Source organism: Lemur catta, chromosome X, assembly GCF_020740605.2.
Source record: "Lemur catta isolate mLemCat1 chromosome X, mLemCat1.pri, whole genome shotgun sequence".
NCBI lineage: Eukaryota > Metazoa > Chordata > Mammalia > Primates > Lemuridae > Lemur > Lemur catta.
In genome coordinates this window covers 60,352,754-60,372,597 of record NC_059155.1, presented here as the reverse complement: position 1 = coordinate 60,372,597, position 19,844 = coordinate 60,352,754, and the positions used below count along the sequence as shown (strand labels likewise).

General features: G+C 47.9%; 1 protein-coding gene across 7 annotated transcripts in view; it reads right to left on the bottom strand.

The window, feature by feature from the left end:
- The window catches only part of TMEM47 (transmembrane protein 47), a 120,457-nt gene that overhangs the window by 79,026 nt on the left and 21,587 nt on the right, over positions 1 to 19,844 (bottom strand). For 6 of the 7 annotated variants that reach the window (XM_045538545.1, XM_045538543.1, XM_045538544.1 and 3 more), the window contains one exon: positions 917 to 1,286. In XM_045538545.1, the coding sequence (XP_045394501.1) occupies positions 1,222 to 1,286 (65 nt within the window). In that variant the 3' untranslated portion in view covers positions 917 to 1,221. Of the gene's footprint in view, positions 1 to 916; positions 1,287 to 4,732; positions 4,813 to 19,844 lie in introns of those variants that run through there. The other variant, XR_006731719.1, reaches the window with a different exon arrangement.

Here is a 19,844-nt window from a genome sequence, read left to right as displayed (position 1 = left end):
CTTGTCGTATTGTTACATCATCATATGATTATTTCCTATCCATTCCACTGCACGGAGAGCTCCTGGACGTCAAGAAAGTAATTATTTTCCTCTATATACCCAACCCAAACACACTGCCTAGTGTGCAGTTAAAATCTGTTGGGGAATCAGCACAGCATGGTGATTAACACAGGCTCTTGGGCCTGAGAGCCTGGCTTTGACACCTGGCTCTACCAATTACTAGCTGTGTGACATTGGGCAAGCGACTCTGAGCCTGTTTCTTCACCTATAAAGTAAGTCTGTGAATACTATCTACCTCATATGGTGGTGGTGAGGATTAAGATAGATAATGTCTATAAAGCATTTTCTGCAATGCCTAGTACACAGTAAGCTCACAGTAAGGGTTAGCTAGGAGAATACAGCTAATGATACTAGCTGTCATCAAAGATTAAATACCAGATGCTCACAGAGCCAGGTATACAGACCCTCAGATATTAGCTAATTTCTGTCCTTTCTGAGGCCTTGTAAGGTTCCCAACTCAGCAGCCTGTATTCTTTTCCTTCTAAGAGAAAAACACCACATAGATAGCCCTCCACAAGAATGTAGTTGGGTATTTCTCAATCACAGTTTTCAGAGCTCTGTCAAGCAGTAAGACGTTTTGTCAGAAGAAAGAGGCTGACACGTCACTCAGTTGTCCTGGGTCCGGGGAAAGTTCTACAGTAGGCACCAAGGCAATCTGTGCTGAAGTTGAAGCCCCAAAGGGAAGTGGACTTGGAACCAGCTTCTCCCAAGCTTGCTATCCTTTGAAAACTAAGCCTGAGAGAACCACCCACCCACCAGACAACGAGGCCCGGCAGTAAACCCACAGCTTCCCTTTTCTCTACACTCTCCTCCACCTCTCTCCCCTCCAGAGCAGCATGAGGACATGATAACTCACCTCTGAGAGGCTCTGCTGCGTTGGCCGAGGGCCTCACCAGCGCCACCATGGTGGCCCCAATGGTGTGGTTCTCCCTAGGGTTCCCAAGTGAGTCAGCTGAGCTCTGGTACAACTTCAGCATGTATTGCAGTTGGGGTCCTTGGAGCTGTGGCTTCCTCTGCTGCTTGCCGGGAGCCTCTTCTAGCAGCTCCCGAACCAGGGGCCAGCTAGGGTCCTCAGCCAGGATGGCAACGTCAGGCTGCCCTACCTTTGCCAACGCAGCCCTGTGGTCGATGAAAAGCACCAGTTCCCAAAGAACAAGGATGCTAAGAATACTGAGGACCATCTTGAAAGGCCTGGTGTTCAGCAACAGGCTCCACCAAGGATGAGTCTAGGAAAAAAAAAAAAAAAAGTAAGGCTGTATGTTGTTTCCCCTGGGAGGATCTCCTAAGCCAATGGAGGTCTCCAATCTTGGTCCCTTATGAATCAAAACAAACATAAAGTGAGACAAGGCAGCATGAGAACAAGCGCTGAGAAGAAGATACTGCTTATTAAGAGGCTGAGGTAAATTAAAAGGAGAGGTCCATTCCAGGACCTAGTCTCTTACCTTCTCCGTTAGGCTGAAGGAAAGCAGCATTATGCTACCATACTCCTCAGGCTTATAAGCAGTCCCTTAATAGGTCCTTAAAGGGCCAGAATCCTCCTGCTCCCATCCAACTTCCATGCATTTCCCAAAATACAGTCTCCTAATAATTTGCAATGAAACTATCTGGGACGATGGATAAGAATGTAGACTCCTGGTCTGGACCAAAACACAGACTCTCTGGGAGTGGTGTCCAGAAATCTGGAACTTATCAAGTCCTCCAAAGAAATATGGAAATTACTGAGTGAGTATGGCTGCTGGAGATTCAAGATGCCTTAACAACGTTTCTCAATCTTGAGTGTACATTGGAATCACCTGGGGAGCATTAACTACTATGGATGCCATAATTCTGTACCCTCCCTAGAGACTCTGATGTAATGGGTCTGAGGTGTTACCAGAGTATCAGGAATTTTTAAAGTTTACAGGTGATTTTATTTTTCTTTTGTTTAACATAATACATGTTCATTTTATTCACTCAAACTATGAAAAGCTATACAGAGAGAATGAGAACACTTATTCCAAATAAAACTTCAGAGAGTTGTTGTGAGGGTTGTATAAGTAAGGAATATAAGGACATGATTCACAGTGGCAAAACCTGAATGGCCAAAATGTATGAAAGATGTAACAGAAATCAGAAAAATAAAACTGAAAACCACATACAATATTAGGTCATTAAATATGAAATATCCAATTGTGAATCAAGTGTAGTTTATTATCTCTCAAACAAGAAGCAGTACAATTAATCAGAGTATGCACCTAAACTATCTACAGAGTGTTGCCCTCTTAACAGTAGCTTGTTTATGCCAGCAATGAAGAAGCCTGGACAGCAAGTGATGAGGAATTTGCCCAAGGGTTTATCCACAGCTTGTTGAGAATTGAATATTTTCTCCTGCAAGAAGTGGTCCAAAGCCTGGAAGAAGTGGTAGGTAGTTGGTGCAAGGTGTGGTGAATATAGTGAATGATGGAGGGTTTCCAAGTCCAGATGCTGTAGTTTGAGCAGTGTTGTTTGCATAACACGTGGTCGAGCATTGCCTTGCAAAAGGATTGGCCTGTCTCTATTAACCAATCTCAGCTGCTTAATCACAAACATCTTCATAATTTCATCCAACTGGTTGCAGTAGACGCCCACTATAATCAATGGACCAGGTTTCATAAAGCTGTAGTGGATAATACCGTCATTGGACCACCAAACAGACATCATTAGCTTTTTTTGATGACTATTCGGTTTTGGACTGTATTTTGACATTCATCTTTATCCAACCATTGTGCCAAGCACTTGCAGTTGTCAAAAATAATCCATTTTTCATCATACATAGCAATACAGTGTAGAAATGGTTGGCCTTTATGTCATGACATCAGAGAAAGGTAAGCTTCGAGATGATTTCCCTTCTGACGTTCCTTTAATTCATGTGGAACCCATCTCTCCTTGATGATTTGTTTCAAGTGCTCCAATGTTATTGGAATAGTAATATCAAACCTTGTTGCTAATTCACGCATAGGTTGAGATGGATTCACTTCCACTACAGCTTTCAGCTGATCATTATCCACCTTAGTCTCAGGTTGCAGACGTGGCTCATTTTCAAGATTAAAATCAGCAGGACAGAAGTTCTCAAACCATCAACATACTGTGCGTTCATTACCCACACCTTCCCAAACACTTTGTTGATATTTTTAGCTGTCTGCACTGCACTGTTTCCACAACGGAACTCATATTCGCAAATAACATGAATTATTATTTTTTCTTTTTCTTTCATTTTTTTTTTCTGAAACAGTCTCATTCTGTTGCATGGGCTAGAGTGTCGTGGCATCAGCCTGGCTCACAGCAACCTTAAACTCCTGAGCTCAAGCAATCCTTCTGGCTCAGCCTCCCGAGTAGCTGGGATTACCATGCGCCACCATGTTCAGCTAATTTTTTCTATATATTTTTAGTTGTCCAGCTACTTTCTTTCTATTTTTAGTACAGACATGGGTCTCACTCTTGCTCGGGCTGGTCTCAAACTCCTGAGCTCAAACGATCCTCCCACCTTGGCCTCCCAGAGTACTAGGATTCCAGGCATGAGCCATCAGGCCTGGCCAATAACATGAATTTTTTACTTATCCATGGATTCACAATAATTGCTCTTAAAAAAATTTGAAAGATAATCACAACCCAAAACGTGCATTTGGGAGACAGAGGATGTATCTTCATGAGAAACATAAAACAAGAAGCGTCAATGTGAAATGTCAGAGATATCAACTGTCAAACGTAGTACTTAAGAAAATTGGAGATTTCATGCTCAGTAACCTAATACAACTCCACGTTTACTGAATTGGCAGCACATTAAAAGACTGACACTATTAAGTTCAGGTGAGGACAGAACACAGGTAACTCTCTTACACTACTAATGGGAATGTGATTTGGTATAATCATTTTGGACAGCAATCTGACATTATCTCTGGTAAGGTTAAATGTCAGAGTGTGGGTTTCACGCCTAAAAAGTCATTAACCTGCTATCTCGCTTCTGTAAAACTGCTTGCTAAAGACAGTGCCCCAAGCGTGGGAATGCAACACCCATGTTCTGCATGACCAGGCCCTAAAACTGCCCAGATCCTGTTGCACCAGGACATGAGAGTGATGTAATGCTGCTTTTTGCCCCTGTAATTATGCTTGCTCTGCCCCAGTGATTTTTCACCCTGGTCAGATTCCTGAGCATTTTCTTTCCGATTACTCTTCTATTTTCACTTCTCTTGGCTTCCATTCCATTTCGGTTTCACCTGTCATCTGGGTCTTAGGTTATGTTTTTTGTTTGTTTGTTTGTTTCTTTTTTTTGAGACAGAGTCTCGCTTTGTTGCCCGGGCTAGAGTGAGTGCTGTGGCATCAGCCTAGCTCACAGCAACCTCAAACTCCTGGGCTTAAGCAATCCTCCTGCCTCAGCCTCCCGAGTAGCTGGGACTACAGGCATGCGCCAGCATGCCCAGCTAATTTTTTCTATATATATTTTTAGTTGTCCAGATAATTTATTTCTATTTTTAGTAGAGACGGGGTCTCACTCAGGCTGGTCTCGAACTCCTGACCTCAAGCAATCCACCCGCCTCGGCCTCCCAGAGAGCTAGGACTACAGGCGTGAGCCACCGCGCCCAACCCTAGGTTAAGTTTTGAACTTTAAAGAACGGCACGCGCCTATCGTTGGGGTCCGTGATTGTCCGTTTCCTACCTGTCTTTTTCCTGAGGCTGTCCGGGTCCGGTCGTAGAAACAGGCCTCGCCCTCCCTCTCCCCCTCAGTCCGGAGCCCCTCCTTCTCCCCCTCCACCCCGCGCCCCTCCCTCTCCCTCTCCTCCCCGCGCCCCTCCCTCTCCCTCTCCGCCCCTCCCGCTCCCGCTCCGCCCCAGCCCCCGGGCCCCTCCCTCTCCCCCTCCGCCCCGCGCCCCTCCCTCTCCCTCTCCGCCCCTCCCGCTCCCGCTCCGCCTCCGCCCCGCGCCCCTCCCTCTCCCCCTCCATCCACGCCCCCTCCCACTCCCCCTCCGCCCCTCCCTCTCCCCCTCCGCCCCGGCCCCTCCCTCTCCCCCTCCGCCCCGAGCCCCTCCCTCTCCCTCTCCGCCCCTCCGTCTCCCCGTCCGCCCCGGCCCCTCCCTCTCCCCCTCCGCCCCGAGCCCCTCCCTCTCCCTCTCCGCCCCTCCTGCTCCCGCTCCGCCTCCGCCCCGCGGGCCCCCCCCCCCGCTCTCGCTCCGCTCCCCGGCCCCTCCCTCTCCCCCTCTGCCCCGCGCCCCTCCCTCTCCCTCTCCGCCCCTCCCGCTCCCGCTCTGCCTCCGCGCGGCCCCTCCCTCTCCCCCTCCGTCTTGGGCCCCCTCCCGCTCCCCCTCCACCCCTCCCTCTCCCCCTCCGCCCCTCCCTCTCTCCCTCCGCCCCGGGCCGCCGGGGCGCTGGGCTGCCGCTGGCCGCTTGCTCTCTCAGCCCCCCTCCGTCTCTCCCTCTCCCTCTCCCTCTGTCCCTGCCTTTCTCTGTGTGTGCTCTTCAGATCTTTTTAGGCGGCTGAAATTTCTGGTTTGCTTTTTCAATGGGATTTAAAGAGTCCACTGTGGAATCGGCAAGGCGCCAAATTAATCCAACTGCACCGGTCAAGCCAAATGGGCAGCTCCCTGACTGCCCTTGGAGTCCGCGGGTCCGAGGCCCTTATTATCACAATCAAGAGAGGGGTGGATGGCCTATGCCGCCAGCACCATCTTGAGTCCCTCCGGAGCAGCAGCAACAGTAGGGAGTCCGATTTTTGTGCCCTGTCATCATTGGCCAATTGTCTTGTCCTGTCCTCCGTCCTTTATGTCCACGTGTGGTGTGAGTGAGTGACAGTGTCACGGTTGCATGGCCGAAAGGCCACGGAGCTTGAGAAACCCTCCCCTGTAAAACAAGTCTGTGTCTCTGCGTGTCGTCGCCGGCACAGGTGTTTAATAAATGTAGACTGTGTATAAAAATTGTCTTTGAGACACACTACTCAGGTCCCCTGGAACTGAATGACTGAGTCAGCTTCTTACATTGCCTTTGGCCTGTTCGGGTTGACTCTATTGCTGGGTATCGGGCTTTACTCAGTGGCCCTACAGGATTGGGGGCCAGGGAGAAGGCTGTCATTAGTGGTTGTAGACTGAACTATAATAGGTTTCCTTTTCTGGTTGCGATGTTGCTCCCCATTCTGACCGTTGCCTGCATCTTGTGATATTTAGGCTTTTCATCATGGACCAACCTCAGTCCTGTGTTACTTGCTCTCCTCTTAAATGCTTCTTGAGTAATTTCCAAGACTTTCAGCGTTGGGCCGGGCCCTACGGCTTTTCAGTTAACACCTTTGACTTACAAAAATTTTGTGAACGCGAGTGGCCCACATTTGGTGTTGGACAGCCCCCGGAGGGCAGTGTCCAACTTACCCTTGCCAACAGGGTGCAGGCCATAATGTTTGGAAATCCAGGACGTCCAGATCAAATCCCTTATATACAGATCTGGAATGACATCTTAATAGACAACCCTAAGTGGTTACAGTCTTGTCTTAAACCCCACAAAAATAAGGCTGCAAACAAAACATCAGTTCTCTTGACTGGGTCCCCTTTAAAGGGAAAGCCCGGGCCTACAAATAAAAGAGAAAAACCGAGCCCCATCTAGTTGACCAGCCAGAGGATCCCCTACTACTGGGGCCCCCACCATATCCGGCTGCCCCTCCCCCGATCCAGCTCCTAGAAGAGTCCGTGAGCCCTTCAGCCCTCCGCACACCCGAAGTGGCTCACACTATAACCCTTCCCCAGATCCCCCCTCGCCGGGGTCCGACTCCTCAGGGGCGCCAATCCTTCCTCTGAGACAGGTCCCTTCCCCACTGGGACCTGACCGCCCTCCGTTCATGGTTTATGTCCCCTTCTCAACTAGTGACTTGCATGACTGGAAACACCAAAACTCCTCTTTCTCTGAGAAGCCTCAGGGACTAATTTCTCTCCTGGAGACTGTCTCTTATACTCACCAGCCAACTTGGGAGGACTGCCAGCAGCTCCTCCAAACCCTCTTCACTTCTGAAGATCACGAGTGGATAAAGAGGGAGGCGATCAAAACCATTCCTGGCCCGGATGGACAACCCACAACTGACCCAGTCCGAGTAGAGTTTGTCTTCCCCGCCACACACCCGGCCTGGGACCCAAATGAGAAAATAAGGTAAGGAGGCTCTCCAACGGTATCACCAGACTCTGCTAGGAGGCATAAAGGCTGCGGCTAAAAGGCCGACTAATTTGTCTAAGGTAAGCAAAACCATACAGGGACCTAACGAGCCCCTGGTGGTGTTCTTAGAACACCTCTTTAAAGCTTACCACCTGTATACTCCCATAGACCCAGAGGCACCAAAAAAATAAACGTGCCGTTAAGATTGCATTTGCTACCCAGTTGGCCCCAGATATTAGAAAAGAAGCTGCAGAGATTAGAGAGATTTGCGGGTAAAATGCTGTCTGAGTTAATAAAAATTGCCCAGAAGATCTACAACACCAGAGAGGACCCTAGGACTGCACAGTCTAAGACGATGGCCAAAATTCTCATATCTGCTATGGTGGAGCAGGAAAAATATAAAACCAAGAGAGGCAAGGGGCCTAAAAAACCAGATCAGGAGACAAAAAGAAAAAAGGCCTGCTTAGGCCGTGATCAGTGTGCAAAGAACATGGCCACTGAAAGAATGAGTGTCCCCACAAAAAGCATGAGGAAACCAAGCCCACGCCGGTCCGTATGAAAGACACAGACTGACGGGGCCAGGGCTCCATCCCAATAAGCCCCCGGGAGCCCAAGGTAACTTTAAATGTCGGGGGCAAACTTTAGAGTTTTAAGTGGACAGAAGAGCAACATACTCCGTTCTCCAACAAGCTAAAGGGCCCCCTTTCTAAAAAGAAGCAACTCTACTTTGGACTAAAACTGAAACCCAGGCTTTTGAGACTCTCAAACAAGCCCTCACAAATGCTCCTGCATTGGCTTTGCCTAATCTAAGCCTTTCCAATTATATGTTGCTGAGAACCGGGGCATAGTAAAGGGGGTATTAACCCAGACGCCGGGACCCTGAAAAAGACCAGTGGCTTACTTATCTAAAAGACTGGACCCTGTGATGTCAGGTTGGCCAAACTGCCTGCGAGCCATCGCCACAACTGCCATCCTGGTCAAAGAAGCCTCTGAACTAAACTTGAGGCAGGACTTACATACCATAGCCCCACGCTCCGCTCCGCAGAAGCCTCGCTGAAAGGTCCCCCTGAGAGGTGGCTTTCAAACTCCCACATAAGCCAATACCAGGTGCTGTTGCTAGACCCTCCCAGGATTCGCTTCCTGAAAACAGCCTCCCTCAATCCTGCCACATCTCAGAGGGAGTCAGGTGTGCAGGGGCGGCTGTTGTGACTGCTGACTGGGCTATCTGGACACAGGCTTTTGGACATGGAACCTCAGCCCAAAAGGCTGAACTCACAGCCCTGACCCAGGCCCTAAGACAGGGGAGAGCCTTTGCAACGGCACATGGACGGGGGGCACTTTACCAAGAGCGAGGACTGACTGCCCAGCGGTGAGTCTCGCAAAAACTAGTGAGGCCTCTCCTAACTCCCCCTGCTCTGCCAAAACAGCTCTTGCCAAACTCTCCGAACTACACAAAAAAGAAGTTAAAATAGGAAAAGCCCTAAAGACTAAAACTGATTCAGGAGGTTGGATATTCCTCGGCTACACCAAGCCCAGCGAGCTTCAACAAGATGCCACGTCTGCGCTCGAATAAATCCAGACAAGTACGGATACCGGTAATTGCTTTTATTCATTGATACTTTCTCTGGATGGGCAGAAGCTTTTCCTACAAAGTCAGAGACAGCACAAATAGCTATAAAAAACTAGTTACTGAGATTGTTCCCCGATTTGGCCTCCCACTTACACTGGGGTCCGACAATGGCCCAGCGTTCATCACCTAAACGACCCAATTATTAACTAAGACATTAAAGATTAATTAAAAATTACACTGTGCTTATAAGCCTCAGAGTTCAGGACAGATAAAAAGAATAAATAGGACTTTAAAAAAACATTAAACAAGTTAAAGCTAGAGACTGGCACAGACTCGGTAAGCCTCCTCCCCTTTGCTCTGCTAAGGGCTAGATGCACTCCTTATGTTAAAGGCTTAACCCCATATAAAATCATGTTGGGCTGATTGCCCCTGCTTATCCCCATGCTGGGGGAGGACAAGGTAGCAGAGTTAAATAACCATTCCCTTCTTAAGTCATTACAGGCCTTGCAGTCTGATGTCCAGCAGACCCGAGACCTTGTAAAGGCTGCTCATCCTGGACCAATTAATCTTCCCCCCAAAAAAGGCTTTGTTTCAGGTGCAGCCCAGAGATCTCGTCTAGATAAAGAAACTTTACCCCGCTACCTTGCAGGCAAGGTGGATTGGACGCCTGCCAGTAACCCTCACCATGCCAACGGCCATAAAGATTGCCGGAAAGCGCCACTGGATCCATCACACCCAGATTAAAAAGGCATCTTCAGATCAGCTCCCGGAAAAATAGATTACCCAGTCAACCGAAGAAGATCATTTTTAACAGTATATATTAATATATTTGACAGTACTGTGGGCACTTTAAAAATGGAGATATAAAGTACACGTGTAAAGCAAATATTTTTAAATTACAAAATAGTGTGCCCACTAAAACCAAAAAAATAAAAAGCTGACTATTTTAAAAAAATGTTCTGAGTTATAGGTTTAAAAACTACTTCAGGATCTTGATAAGATACATAAAAGTTCAACTCTATTTTTCCAAAGCTTAAAACTTATAACAAAGAATCAATGATTTGATTCCCCCTAAAAACCAGTGGGGAATGTTAAGGGCCAAAAGCTTCAAGACTACTGACTGTTATAACTTTTGGCCATATAATGTTAAAAGCTGAAATTTTAACATTGTCAAAGCTATTTCTATAATGTCATAATGTGAGTTTTGTGCCGAAAAATCAGTAACCTGCTATCTCGCTTCTGTAAAACTGCTTGCTAAAGACAGTGCCCCAAGTGTGGGAATGCAGCACCCATGTTCTGCATGACCGAGCCCTAAACTGCCCAGATCCTCTTGCACCAGGACATGAGAGTGATGTAATGCTGCTTTTTGCCCCTGTAATCATGCTTGCTCTGCCCCAGTGATTTTCCACTCACAATAAAAGCTTTCTGCTTCGAAAGTTCACTGCTGCTCTCTGTGCCACCAGCGGCACAGGGAACAGTCTCTGGCCAGCTAATAAAGACTCCTAATTTGGCTCAATTCAGTCTTTAGGTGGTCATTTATCGCATCTCAGACCATAACAGGAACAACAGGGGTCAGGAGACGGAGGGAGGAGGGACTGAGTCTCTAGAGAAGAAAGAGTCCCTGTGTTGGGAACAGGGCTGCTGAAGTCAGGGCGGGTAGGGGGCCGAGGGGGTGATTCAAGGTTAAAGATTGGCATGAGAAATGGTCACATATTCAATCAAAAGGTGTTAATGATAATCCCATCGTAAAAAATACTTGTAACCTCACCTGTGAGCAGGTATATGAAAGTGAGCCTGTGTGTATGCATGTGCGTGTTTGTGTGTACAGTGCATATTTGGCGGGAACTGCATGGGCATACGCCACCCTATAAACAGGGTATATACTCGGCTCTTGGAATAATTGGTGATGTGGACTTATCTTCTGTGTTCTGCATTTTATACCTGGATCCTATGACTACTTCTGTGATAGGATTCGACTCAATTCAGTGGAGTGATATCTATGTGTGTATACATACACACACACACACAAATACACATATACATATAGGTATATATGCATATTTTAAGAGTTGCAGGGACACCTCTTTAAAAATAAACAAGTTTTATAAATATAAATATATATGTATATTGTAAAGAGGTGCTAGGACAATCTGGAGGCATTTGAGTTATTACTAAGCCAGAGATCATGATTAAGGCCCAGAGAGATTTCAGAGAGGACGAAAGGAAAGATCCCAGAGAGCAAACTGAAATGGCCCCCCAGAGGAGAACTGGATCCAAGAAACTGGTGAAAGTTGACCTGTAAAACAAACATAATGTCTATCATAAAACTTGAGATACATACCCCCAAATGACTAGGACACCTACACAAGGTGTAGTGGCCAAGATGTTCACAACAGGATCACTGACTCCCACTGTCTCCCCAACCTGCTACTGAAACCAGCAAGTCTTCCCAATTGCACCAAGCAACACCACCATCCACCCAGATACTGTGGCCCAAATCTAGGCATCATCACTGATTGCTGCCCTTCCCTCCTGACCTCACAGCCATTAAACTGTTTCCAGCTGAGACCCCAGATATCAACCTCGGGGAGCAGAGAGAGACAAGCCATCCTCGCTCTGCTCTTTCTGAATTCTAGGTGCACAGAATGCGTGAACATAATCAAATGGCCGGCCATTGCTCCACAACACGAAGTTATGGAGCTGTAGACGACTAGAACACATTCTATTTATTCATTCTTCATTTAAGTACATCCCCGATTTCATCACTATTACATTTTCCAAGTCCATTCCAGTTTATTTTGATGCATTGTCTATTTCATCCTTCATAATCTTGTACTCTACATATTGCTCTAAATTTCATTCCATTCGTTTCTATTCCATTCTGGTACTATAAATCCACAGGACACATTTCACATCGATTTCATGCCAGTGCATATTCTGTCCCGTTCTGTATTCCTTCATATTTATTAAGGATTTTGACTCCCTCCTCTTTTCTTTAATATTTTATTTCACTGTTTATTCCATTCCTTTTCTCATAAAGTGGGATGTGTGTGTGTGTGTGTGTATGCGTGTGTGTCTTCTTATTCCACACACCACTAGGTATTTATTTCCAGTCTCCTTTCCATTCCATTCTCCCATTATATTCCATTCAATTTCCATCCCATTCAATTTTCCATTTGCTATCCTGTTCCAGTCCAGACTCCATTCCCCATTTCATTCCAGTTTCCAATGCAACCAGTCTCCACTGCATCCCATTCTGCACTCCGTTTCAAACCCATTTTCCATCCCATATTATTTAGCATCCCAAATACCATTCCATTCCATTTTGCATTGTGTTTCACCCCAGATGCTCATCCAGTCCAGTAAACCTCCTGTCCCATTCTGCCAAAATTATTAGAATGGTGAATTCCAGGAGAGCATCTAGCTAATATTTTAATGAAAGACCCACAAACGTGCATGGCCTGTACTGAGAATTTCCTCTGTCTGCAATTTAACCATAACCAGGACACAATTGAGGATATGAACAACTTTCAGTAAGAGGGATGTGCCTCACAGTGATGTGCTACACAGAGTGAAAAGTTGGAAAAACATAAATGTTGGGCAATATTGGAATGTTTGAAAATGTAAGCTGCTTCTATGATGAGACCATTTAGTAGTTAAAACTGGCCTTGTGGATATTGGTTTATTGCCATGGAAAGAGTGTTTTCTGAACCCCCAAAGCAGGTTAGAAGGCAATATCTATGGAGAAATGTTTCCATTTTATAACATCAAACAACAACATCGAAAACTATGGACTAGGTATGAATAGCCTTTCTACCAACATAGAAGTAAAGATTTGCAGTACACGCCTATAGGTGTGAGAACTTAGGTACTCGTTTTCTTACATTTGCTTTTCTGTTTGGCATACTGAATGTGCAGCCCTTTTGTCATCATGACTAAAAAGGAGCGTCCAAATATTAAAGTTCGAGTCTGTGCATCACAGCATATTCATATCAACAGAAACAAGAGACTAGGCCAAATAAATTCACGTACATTCACCAGTGGAATACTATGCAGCCTGTACAAATATTTAAGCTCGGTATCATCCCTAACCATAAGCGACCCGGCATGTGTGTTGGGGAACAAGACAGGGAGCACCGTCTTACGGGATAAATTCTAAATGCAGCCCCCCGACCCGCCCGCCTCCGTCGCAGCCCCGAGTGTGAGACCCGAGGGAGGCAGCAGCGGGAGGCAGCAGTGCTGAACGTCCGGAGCCGCGACGGTGTGGGCCCTGCCCCTTTTCTCTGCTTCAGGCCTCGCTCCAACCCCCAAACCCACCAGTCCCCGCGTAGGGTCATCCACAGGCCTGGAGTTCCGGGACGGTCCCCTCTGCCATGTGCCTGGGCCTAGTGTGTGGACTAGATGCCAGGAAGGACAGACACCTGGCCGCGGGGATATGGCCTCTCGGCCAGCGTGGTATTTCTTTCAGGCGATCGCTTGAGCTTGAGCTACCACACTGGTGCTGACAAGCTGATTTAGAGGTGACTCAAATCTTTGATACAGACTCCCCACCCCCACGCCCTCACCCGAAACACACACACACACACACACACACACACAGGCAGACTCGGGCACTTCAGGGACTCAGTTTGAGGACAGGCAGCTTCGCACTATTGACTCGGCCAGGGCCGACCCCAAGGGGCGGGGCACACCGCAGGAGAAATGTCACGTGACAGCCAGCTCACCAATGAGAGGTGAAGGTTGGGGCGGGCTCTGCTCTCCCGCCATCTCCCTGGCAACCGCACCGCCCCTTCACCCGCTTCTAACACATTGATCACTAGCAGCCGCGCTCCTCAATCTCTGAGGGAGAACCTGGCGTTATGGCCACCCAGTCGCACGTGAAGAAGGAGGAGAAGCACCAGCAGGGTGAGACGCCCTCAGGGCCGAAGAAGGATGCCGCCCGCGCCTCTGGCGAGGAAAGCGGCGCCGGCAATCACCAGCTTGCTGCCGCGGGTCTGGCCCTCTCTAGCGCCATGAGCAGCGGCCCAGCTGATTCCGATGCCGCCGCCATTTTCATCGCCCATGAAGACCCGGGGCCGCTCTCTGAGGCCCGTGTGCAGGCGAAGAGGCGCTCTGACCTCCAGGGCAGCCGCAGTCCCCACGCAGACCACAGATGTGCGGTGTTCGAGACGGCCGGCCTGGCTGCCGTGGAGCCACCGCCGAAGGCCACTGGCCAGTCCCGCGGGCACCGGGCCCAGACCAAGAGCCCCGGGAGAAACCGTCGTAGGAAGCAGCCCAGGTGCGCCCAGGCTGCCCAGGCTCGGGAGCTTCCAGGGAGCCGTCTGTTTCCTGCGGCTCCCAGGCCTCAGTGTTCTCACCCTCTGCCTCCATCTCCTCCTAGGTCTCAGCCGAGCAGCAGCCGCCACTCCCAGGCTTCCACGAGGAGTCAGGCATCGCGGCCAGGGCCTGCCCTCCGCAGTCAGGCAGCCAGGGGAGGCCCTGCCCTCCACAGCCAAGCATCTGAGCCCAGCCCTGCTCGCTGTCGCCGAAGCAGCACCACCCCGCCGGGTCCTGCTCTCCAACCACGTGCATCTGCTCCAGGCCGTGCTCCCCGCAGCCAGGTCACCGCACCAGGCCCTGTTCTCCGAAGCCAGAGCCGCGGCCGCACACGCAGCAGGGGTGTCCCCCCAGGGCCTGCTCTGCGGAGCCGCGCCACGGCGCCAGGCCGTGCATCTGCTGCAGGCCCTGCTCCCTGTGGCCAGGTAACCCCACCAGGCCCTGCTCGCCACAACCGCAGCCGCAACCGCACCACCCCGCTTGGCGCTGCTGTTCCGCTTGGTGCATCTGCTCCTGGCTGTGCTCCCCATAGCACGATCACTCTGCCAGGCCCTGTTCTTCGCAGCCAGAGTCGCGGCCACACCCCCAGCCCCGCGGTCCCACCAGGCGCTGCCCTGTGCAGCCGTGCCACCAGGCCTGGGCCTTCTGGCCGCCGCCAGCGCTGCCGCAGCCACCGTCGCCGTCGCAGTGGCCACCGCCGCCGCTGCCGTGCGTCTAAACCAGGCCCTGCTCGTCCCACCCAGGTCAGCCCTCCAGGCCCTGCTGTCCGCAGCCAGGCAAACCCACCAGGTCCTGCCCTCTGCGGCCGCATCTCCACACCAGACCCCGATCTCCAGACCCATGCCGCCAGGCATAGATCAGCCGTGTGCAGCCTCCCTTCTCCATCTGGCCTGGCTGCACTGAGTCCTCCTTCTCCTGGACACTCTGGTCCTCCCAGCCAGGGGAGTTCTTCCTCACCCTTCTCTCTTGGCAAATTCTCTTCTGTTTTTCCTGGGCAAGGTGGTGAGAGCTCCTCACCCTCCCCTCCCTCTCCCTGGGCTAGGCGTTCTGTCCGGAGGATCTCTTCCTCCTCCAGTGAGTCTTCTGACCTGGGCTCCAACTCCACTCCTAGCCTTGATAGCATTAGGCGCACCGTGCTGTTTGACCTTCCTCCTCTGAGCCCTCTCTCTCCAGGGGACCAGTCCGAAGTAGGGAGCACATCTGACCCCCCTACACCGCCTTTGTTGTAACCCTCCATGAGCATCCTCCAAGGCCCTCAAAAGAAGTCAACATCCACACACTGTGTGGATGGGCTGCCTGCTCTATGGGTACCTGTGAGGTCTCCCAAAGTTCTGGCCATTAACCAACATCCTGAGCTGTTTTGAAGCCTCCCCTCCCCGTGACTCCACCACCCAGCACTTAACCTGCTCTCAGCCCTTGATTCCAGGCCACCTTCTCCTTGAAGAGGGCCTGCCTTTGCCCCTGAGCTGACATTTCTCTCTTCCAAGTTGCCTTTCTTTAATGAAAAATGTTTAATGAATAAAATAAAAATGGCAGTTTCAGTTAAAAAAATGTGGAGTTTTTTGATTGTGGTACAAAGAACTGTTGATGCTATGTCATATTTGGAGGATTAAAGGAAGCTGTTAGCATGTTAGCTGACTCTTTGGAAAGGAGAAGGAGTAAAGTACCGTCCTAGCAGTCATTTATTCCCGCTGTCTGAAATGGAGTTCTGTCCAGGAAGTTCCCACCTAGGAACCATATAGCCTCTTAGCATAAGTGATCTGCAAGTTGGACAGGAAGAGGGGGCAGGGTTCAATACTTGGAAGGTGTACATTGGTTTGGCCCAAAAAGGTGGGACATCTCCAAGTGGGGGCTTATAGGTTATAGGTGGGTTTAGAGACTCTGATTTGTAATCGGTTAAAGAAATGAAGCTTTCTCTAAAGGTTTGGAATGTTTTAAGTTACGGAAGGAGGTCCATTCAGTCAGCTGGGGACGGCTCAGTATGTTTAGTTCACAATTCCCCCGCTTTTGGCCAAGATCTGCCAGAGGCAACAGCAATGGCCAAACTCTTATTTTTGTCCCGTCGTTGCCAGCGTGGTGTGGCTACCTGCCCTGGTCTATCTAGGCCCTTGGTGGGACCCTTGTGGCCAACAGGACTTAAAAGCCAAAAGGGCTTACAGGCAATTCAATGACGTAAGCCAGATGTGACTGGAGGTGGACAGGCACTCATCAACGCTTAAAAACCTTCTATGCAACATAAGAACGAAAACCAAAACGTCAAAGGCAAGGCTACAAAATTAATTTATCTATAAGTGTTAATCTGCTATATTCTTGGGTTTACTTGCACACTTGTAGCAATTTGTTATATAAAACATAAGCATTGTTAACCATTTAAGCTAAGGAAGTTAGAGACTTGTTGTGTCACCATTTTAGTCTCTTTAGTAATTTGTCCTAAGGTGGTTGATAAATTCCTTGTCACATCTCCTTTTGCATAAACCCCATAACTGGAAAATATTATACTCAGGAAGTTCTAAGTCTATGGGAAGCAGGAAATTCTTTATGGTTGGGATGGTCATTTATTTAACCGAGGGGGATAGTCATCAGAAGACTTTAAAGGTAATGTAGGAAGTTATATGGGTGTAAACCTTAACCCTTAAAGTTTAGTTTTTCTAGTTACTCAAAAACGTAATAAAGACAACACAGAAATTATCTTGATAAAGCACAAAATCTTTCTTTCTTTCAGGCCAGTTACCAAAACGGTAAAAACAAAAACAAAATCAAAAACAAAACAAACAAAAAAACAAACCTTCTGTAGTGCAATTGCTTTGTTTGTTTGTTCTTTATGGGAAGCCCATTTAGATAACTTGGAAGTTAAACCTGATGAAAGGGCACTTGAATTAATCAGATGCAGGAAGGATGTATCCAGGGTCATGAGTGTATGATATATCATAGGGGAATGTGAATAAGAAAAACCAGCACCTTGAATAGGGGAACAAATGACTCTTAGTAAGAGCATATGAAATTTTTTGACAATATTAAATAATTTAGACAAATCAAGAAAGGTCCAGAGTTTATTATTAAGTTACATTGGAGGAAAACATTTTTTTCTTAAACCTTTAAGATAAAACATTCTAGCATTAGGCCATAACAGCAGACTTAGAAACAGAAGGAGAAAAAAATTACAGGAGCTGACAAAATTTGAAGGTGAGAGTTACCATCCCAGCCTTTTTAATGGGAGAAAAAGCTGAAATCAGTAAGTCATAGAAAGAAGTTGAACTTTTAAGATATAAGTCTGAGAAATTTTTAATTAAAAAAGGAAACAGCTTATAGAATTAAAACTAATATGGCATGTAATTTCATTATAAACAAATTGGTATTTTAAGAAAACGTTGTTTTAGCCAAACATTCTCTGTTTTAATTATAGGTAACTTGATCACATACAAAATTCTTTCATAACTTCCTTTCTAAGAACCTTATACTGACTTGCACAGATTATCTACCGCTGTGGTCCCCGGCCCCCAGCCATGACCCGGTCCCAGTCCGTGGCCTGTTAGGAAAACAGGGCCGCACTTCACCGCCTGAGCTCTACCTTCCGCCCTACCTATGATAAACAGAGGTAAATTCTAGTCTCTCCAGTTAGGCAAAAGGCCAGAGTCCACCCCAGATACACACACACACGCGCACACACACACACACACACACACACACACGCACACACACACAAAAGGTCTCCTAATTATTAACTGTGTTAATAATTATCTACTAACATAGTACAATGGGTAAATCTAAGACAGGTCCTAAGTCCAAGGGAAGGGGGAGTCAATTTAACAATACTGCCGAACTATATAAAGTTAAGTTTTGCAACATTTATTTAGGTTGTAAAAAATTGTACTTTGTTCTAACTAATATTATCTACTTCTATAAACCTACTTACTTTTTACGCAATTGTTTAAAATAAATAATCAAATAAAACCGTAGGGTCTTTAAATAATCTCATAACCTTAAAACTAAAAATTATTGCCTAAAATGTCCCAAGATATGTATGTTTAATGTTCCATATGGTAGAATGGTAAAGGATATATAAGTTGTCACAAAACCCATACTCAGGGCCACACTCCGAGCTCAATAAAATTCCCTGCCGGAAAACGTGACCCTGGCCGGCTAGTAAAGACTCACTAAATGTCATTCAGTCTTTCGTGGTTGACTTTCTCACTCTGGTCCATAACATTTGGAGGCCCCAGCGAGATTTCAACCACTGGTGTCTGGTGGGATCGCGGAAGCCGAGCCTGCCCTCGGAGGGAGCTCCCGAGAGAGGTGCCTCAGCTCCAGGACATTGCTGGCTCCTGCAAGGCCCACGGACACCTCAAATTAGTCAACAATTGGCGAAAGGTGAGTCAACTTGTCCTGTCTGTCTGTCTGGAGGGCCCGATAGTCTGAAATTCCTGTGGAAGCTGGACGCAGCCTCACTCCCAGGAATTAACTCCAATGAGACGTCATCTGGAGTTCTGGAAAGCAGAAATAGCTGCACCTGGGAGGGTTGTGTTTTTCGTTATACGTATCCTGGTATGAATGAGGAACCGAATGTATGTGTGGATGAATGGCCGCTCCACGGCCAAAAAGGCCACGGAGCATGAATGGGCCCACAGCTGCGGTTCTGTGGCGACGTCAGACAACATAACGGTGATTCCCTCTCCTCGTCAGCTAGAGGGGGACCGAGCCTGGGGCTTATACGGGAACACCTTAGCCAAGACGCGCCTAAATCTCCGCGAGGGGAGCAGCCAGGCGGGCATCTGAAGGTATACCCCACCTTCATATTTGCAGTGTTGTATGTCTATGTGTTTGGTGTTTGTACGTCTGTGATGGCTGTGCGGCCTCATGTTGTCTATTTGTGTCTGTCTTCATCTGTTACCCACGGGCTATAAGGAACTGCCCACAGAGATTGTTTTTAACCAAGGACCATGGCAGACCCCAACAGTGAGTCACTGGTATTCCTTTAGGCCGGCCTATTGTCCGGACCGCCAGTTACATTTGTTACACTCCAAGGAAGGCCGAGAAATCTTATCAAGCTTCTTGAGTGTGGGAGTACCGCTCCTAATACCCCAGCAGCAGTTACAGGTCATTCCGGCTGGGTACACATTCCTAAGAGAGCTCACTGGATTGTTTGTTTGACTTCCCCTGTGAATTCTTTATAATTCTTTGTAATTCCTATGGCTATCTCTAGTGTTTCTGAGGGTCTGATCTGTCCCACCCTAGGTGAAAAATCTGTGTTCCTGTGTCTCTGTGTCTTGTCATTGTAAAAAAACACTATGGCACAAAGGAGTGTCCACCACGTCGTGCCCAAAATCTCCATGCCCGGTAAGTTTAAATTGGAATCTGATAAAAAGTGTTGCCCTTATTGTAACAAGAAGCAACTGTGGAAAACAAGGGAATTTTTGCCAGTTGCCGCCTCATCAGCACCTATTTCACCTAACAACAAGTCTCATTTGTCTCCCTCTCCTCCTAGTCAGTAAATCCACTAATTTTTCTCTGTCGCCGTTCCAGTCTGTTACTTATGGGTTATTAAATTTCACTATACGAACTGCCCTCTGTCCAACGGGGGAACCACATCCGGCGCTGAAGATCCTGCCTGTGTATATATTTTAAATTATAACTGGACTAGTGTTCTTTTTCTCTTTCAAAGTGACAGTTCTGATGGGACGTTGTTTTTAAAGTATTTTTCCTTTCCAGGAAAAAATTTTTCCTAAATTTCTTTCCCTTCCATCATGAGTTTTAAGAAATT